The sequence below is a fragment of the Elephantulus edwardii genome, unplaced genomic scaffold (genome assembly GCF_000299155.1).
Source record: "Elephantulus edwardii isolate Elephantulus edwardi_28Jun2011 unplaced genomic scaffold, EleEdw1.0 scaffold00057, whole genome shotgun sequence".
NCBI lineage: Eukaryota > Metazoa > Chordata > Mammalia > Macroscelidea > Macroscelididae > Elephantulus > Elephantulus edwardii.
Genome location: NW_006399807.1, coordinates 16,510,947 through 16,516,946, shown reverse-complemented (window position 1 = coordinate 16,516,946; position 6,000 = coordinate 16,510,947). Strand labels below are relative to the sequence as shown.

The 6,000-nt window shown below is 35.9% G+C and overlaps 1 protein-coding gene across 4 annotated transcripts in view; it reads right to left on the bottom strand.

Moving 5' to 3' along the window:
• DNM3 (dynamin 3) overlaps window positions 1-6,000 on the bottom strand; it is an 875,056-nt gene that overhangs the window by 588,182 nt on the left and 280,874 nt on the right. For all 4 annotated transcript variants that reach the window (XM_006887429.1, XM_006887430.1, XM_006887432.1 and 1 more), the window contains exon 7: window positions 3,566-3,708. In XM_006887429.1, coding sequence (XP_006887491.1) covers window positions 3,566-3,708 — 143 coding nt within the window. The remainder of the gene's footprint in view (window positions 1-3,565; window positions 3,709-6,000) is intronic.

Below are 6,000 nucleotides of genomic sequence, written 5' to 3'. Positions count from 1 at the left end.
CCTCCAGCGTTCTCTGAATAAGTAAATACATACATACATAAATAAATAAATAAGTAATACATACATACATACATACATAAATACATAAATAAATAAAATAATCATGGCCAAGTAAGATTTATAACAGGTATGAAAAAGAGGTTCAACATAATAAAAGCAATCAGTGTAATACATCACATTAACAAAGCAGAGAATAAGAACCACATGATACTATCAAACAATGCAGAAAAGGCCTTTGACAAAATCCAGAACTCTTTCCTGGTTAAAACACTCAACAAAATAGGAATAGAGGGGAATTTCCTCAACATAGTAAAAATGTATATATGCAAACACAAGAGCCAACATTGTTCTCAAAGGAGAGAGATTAAGGCAATCCCTTTGATAAAAGAAACTAGTCAAGGATGCCCACTGTCACTTCTCCTATTCAATATTGTATTGGAAGTCTTAGCAATAGCAATAAGACAAAAGAAGGAAATAAGAGGCATCCAAATTGGCAAAGAGGAGTGAAATTATCTCTATATGCAGATGATATGATAGTATACTTAGAAAACCCTAAAGACTCTGTAAGAAAACTACTGGACATAGTCAACCAATTAAGCAAAGTGGCAGGATACAAGATCAACATATTAAAATCAGTTGGATTTCTCTACAGTGACAAAAAGAATACAGAAGTGGAGCTAAGAAAAATAATATCCTTCACAATAGCTACTCACAAGATTAAATACTTGGGACTAAATCTAACTAGAAACACAAAGAATCTATTCAAAGAAAATTATAAAACTTTACTTCAAGAAATAAAAAGAGACCTGGAGAAATGGAAGAATATACCCTTGCTCTTGGATAAGAAGACCCAATATTGTGAAAATGACAATTCTATCAAAGGCAATCTACAAGTTCAATGCAATCCCAATACAAATACCAATGTCATTCTTTAACGAGATGGAAAAGGCAATTTCCAGTTTCATCTAGAATGGAAAGAGACCCCAAATAAACAAAATACTCCTTAAAAAGAAAAACAAGGTAGGAGGCATCTCACTCCCTGATTTCAAATGCTACTACACTCCCATGGTGGTCAAGGCAGTGTTGTGGTATTGGAACAATAACAGACACACAGATCAATGGAATAGATTTGAAAACCCAGAAATCAATCCATCTACCTATGGTCAATTGATTTTTGACAAGATGAAATCAGTTCAGTGGGAAAATTACAGCCTTTTAACAAATAGTGCTGGAAAAATTGGGAAACTATCTGAAGAAAACTCAAGCAAGACACACATCTCACTATACACAAAAATCAACTCAAAGTGGATCTAGGATGTAGGACTAAAGCCAAGGACTATAAATTTCATCAGAGAAAAGCTTGGAAGAACTTTTGAAGCCCTAATCTACAACATGAACAGCCTCCCAAGCATCCTGAAAAACCTACAACCAGGAAAGAATAAAATAGATGAATGGGACCTTATACGCACATCAAAATACTTCTCCAACAGGGTAAAAAGGAAAGCCACAGACTAGGAAATAATATTTGGTAATGACATGTCTGATATGGGACTTTTATCTAGAATTTATAGAATACTAGAGCACCACAAGATAAAGGTACACAACACAATCACAAAATGGGCACAGGATATGAACAGACACTTCACCAAAGAAGACATTTAGATGGCAAACAAACACATGATGAAATGTTCAAAATCCCTAATGCTTTAAAAGAGATGCAAATCAAAACAACAATGAGGTATCATCTCACCTCAGTAAGAATAGCAAAATTCAACAGAGCAACAAACAACAAATGCTGATGAGGTGCTGGAGCCTTTGTTCACTGTTGGTGGGAGTGTCAAATGGTGCAACCACTATGGAAAGCAGTATGGTGCTTTTTCAAAAAGTTGGAAATAGAAACATCATTTGACCCAGCAATTCCCCTACTGGGAATATAACTTAAAGAAACCAGAACAGCCACCCAAGCAGATATATGCACACTCATGTTTATTACTGCATTGTTCACAATAGCAAAGAGATGGAAACAACCCAAGTGTCCATCAAGTAAGTAATTAATGGATAGAGAAGCTGTGGTATATTCACACAATGGAATACTATGCAACACTGAAAAACAAGGAACTCATGAAATACTATACAAAATGAGTGACCCCAGAAGACATATACTGAGTGAAATATCTCAGTCACAAGGACAAATACTGTATAATGCCACTTTTATGAAACAGGACTGACATCGGGGTTGGGGGAAACTAAGAAAAGAGGGGATAAGTAATGTACACTGCATTGAAACAGATGAGGGAAAGGAATATATAATTAGGTATTATCTGCATGACAACAGTCCAGAATAAAAGCTACATAGTAAATTGTACTGATGTTGGGGTAGGGAATTGTAAAACAATTAAAGAATTTTGCTTTTTCAAAGAGAAAAGTGAACTGGGGGAGCAGGGTGGGCAGGGAGGAAAATGTGCAACAATGAATGAATGGAGGCCCAAGTTGGCTATAAACTTTCATTAAAATCCCAATTAAAATACAAGAAAAAAATACTATTATAGTTAATGGAGGAAAAACATCATTACCAAACCGGAGAAGAAAACATCTCAGCTTTTTTCTTATTAAGTCTTAATTCTCATTACATTGAAAAATACACGAATATAAATGACATTAAACAGCTGAAATAAAAAATAGTAAGTTCAAGTGATTAATAGAAATAGTTGCAAAATACAGATGACATTCTCACCAGGAAATATGCACACTTCTAAAGACTGTTATTGTTTTATGCCATCGAGTCACTTGTGACTCATAGCAACCCAATGTACCAGCCCTAAACTCTGCTCTGTCCTGTGCCAATCGCACTGTCTCTGACACTCCCATCCTGATTACCCATCACTGAATCAATCCACCCCATTCATAGAGGGCCTTCGCTTCCTGTGCTGTCCCTTCACCCTACCAAGCATGATGTCCCTCTCCAAGAACTGGTCCCTCCTTGCAACATGTCCAGAGTATGTTAGACAGAGCCTCAGAATCCTTGCCTCCAAGGAGCCACACAGTTTAACCCTTTCCAGGATGAATCTGTTCCTTTTCCTAGCAGTCCATAGTACCCTCAGTACTCTTCTCCAGCACCACAGCTCAAAGGCATCAATTCTCCTTCTTTCCTCCTTAGTCATTGTCCAACTCTCTGATGCATAACAAGGGATAGCAAAAACCATGGCCTGTATCAGATGCACCTTAGTCTAAAGACTAAGGTCCAAAAATACCTGCAAGCTACCACTACTGGTTTTCATCACTGAATCCAATTTTTAAAACACAATTCAACTGAGCACAATATGGGCAAGGGGTTAAATTTCTAGCAAGAGAGTAAGATAAACCATTATTTGTAAAAAATGCAAAATTTCAAGGGTCATGATAAAAAATGTATAGACAGTATAATAAACATTTTTTTCTTCCTCTGTTAAGCCTGGGGTGGGGGGCTGGAAACCAACACATAACTAATAAGGGGGGGGAACCCAGAAAACAAAACCTGGAGAAATTAGTTACAAATCCCCAACAAGAGAAGGGAAAGGTGACTCACTGCAGCAATGCTTTGGTCTTTCTGGTGGGGTCTTCTGGTTTAAAGTTTTTGTAGGCTTCCACTTCATGTTCTATGGAGAGCAACTGTCCTTGTAATTTGTTCCTGAAGTTTGGCAGGGTATCTCGAATGTGGTTGGTAAGTTGCTAAGTAAAACAAGTATCACAGATTGAAGATTAATTCATGAGACAAAAAGTGAGCTTTACTATTTTCCTAATAATCCAAAATATTTTTAAATACACACATACAATTGAGACAGACTGTGAAATAAAGATAAGAATATGAAGTAATTTTAACTTTGCTGCTCTATGAAAATACTCTTTTTTTTTTTTACAAAAGTTACTAAATGAGGGGCTAAGAAGACACTATTAAAACATATCTGAAGTTGAAAACGAGGCATAGATGGACTTACCAGATCACTATTTTGCAGAGAGAAACCTAAGATAGAATGTGGCACTCCTTTCTGTTTTCACTTTTTTTTTTTACCATATCAGTGTGCCTCAGTGGTTGAAGATGTCAGAGGTGCTACTAGTTGTTAACTTTCTCTCTATTCTGCACTTCAGGCAAATGCCTCCTATTAGCTCCACCTCTAGGTCCCAGAGCAGCATCTTCACCAAGCAGCATATAAAAAAACTCCGTAATTGAGCAATCTTTCTCTACAAATGACAACTCTACTTGACCACTGAATTGGCAATTTCACTGACATCATCTATTAGAATCTTAAGCTCAGTTTTGTTTTTTTCTTTACAAGTTCAGTTTTATGACAAATTGACTAAGAGTTTACCTAAGAGCACATGATTAATTAAGAAAAACTATCAAATATGAATATACACTCTTTAGACCTTATCCTTATGTTCCTCCTGTTAAGAGGGTCTTTTAATTAAATGAAAATTTGAAAATAAAAATATGATCTTAAACTATGTAAGTAATAAACTCAGAATCAGAGGAAGATGGAATGCCAATTTCCTATAAAAATAGGTTTAAAATAAAAAACAGTTAAAGAGAATTAATATGCTTAGACTAAATTAGAAAACCATTTAATCATCCTTATAAGTTTAACTGAACCTACCCAACAATATTTATTCCATAAATCTAGCTATTTAATTGTCAAAGTTCCTCATTATATTGTTTTATTTTTTGTTGTTTTTTAATTGTTAACTTTAACAAAAGTTACAGAAAGTGGGGTTTTCATTCATTCATTGTTGTGTATTTTCCACCTTCCCGTTCTCATCCTCCTTCTTTAGTCAACCTCTTGTTCCAGATTGTTGTCATCTGTATAATTTTCATGCCTAGAGTTATGACCTATGGTTATTATTCTGGCATGCGGTTTCGAAGTAGAAAACAAATGGGTGGAGAGAGGACTCATCTCCAGCAGAAACATCACAAGAAACAAATCTCCCAACCCTTAAGAGTCATGAAGAGAAAGAAGTGGCCAACTCGCTTCCCTGTATGCCTAATTAAAACACTTGCTTTCTACTTTTGCTTTTCAGTTAGGTCAACAGCAAAGCAATAATACAAATCATTATTTTCTAAAATATTGGCAACTATGACTCCGATTTTTCTCATTTTTTTCTCTTACTACTCTGCATATTTCTTCTCCATCTCCTTTGCCAATTCATCATCCTCTATCAGAACTGTAAATGTTAAAATTCCTCAAATCTGGATCCTAGATCTTTACATTTTCACTCTATTCCCTCCTAAGGTTATCTTATTCTATCCCTGGCTTTAATTAAGATGTAAACACTCTCGTCCCTGCCAAGTATTCTCCCAGACTGAACTTCTCTTTGCTGCAGACATATGTATTTAACCATCACTTGAATTCTCTTGGATGTGTTAATGACACCTCAACACATCAAACACAGTACTATGGCCAAATGGGTGAGGAGTTTCTCAGCCAACCCAAAGGCATGTGGTTTGAATTCACTAGTTTCTCAAGAGGAGAAAGATGAGCTATCACTTCCAATGTGATTTTTTTAAATTTCTTTATTTTTCATTTCAATGAACATCTACAGAGATTTTGGAATTCCATTCATTCATTGTTGCATCCCTCTCCCCACCCCCCATTTGCTCCTCTCCTTCAAACGCAAAAGAAAAACTCCCTCATTGGTACGCAATCCCCCACACACATCCCGCAACCCCCAAATATAATCCACTCTGCAATCCTCATTCCGTACTCTTACGATAAACATAATGCCCTAAAATATAAAATATTCTCTCCCCCAAAGACTTCAATGCCGTAAACATATCTATTAAACGGTCAGCTATGAGGTGGTTCTGATTTGACAGCATAAAACAACCACCTTGGGAGATATCTTTGACTTTACTGTTCCAGAAATCACTAAAGTTATTACCAGTTCTTGGTTATTACACATTTCTCAAATTGTTTTTGGTTTTGTTTTAATTTTGTTTGGTTTTGGGGTTGGTTAGTTCTGTTTTTG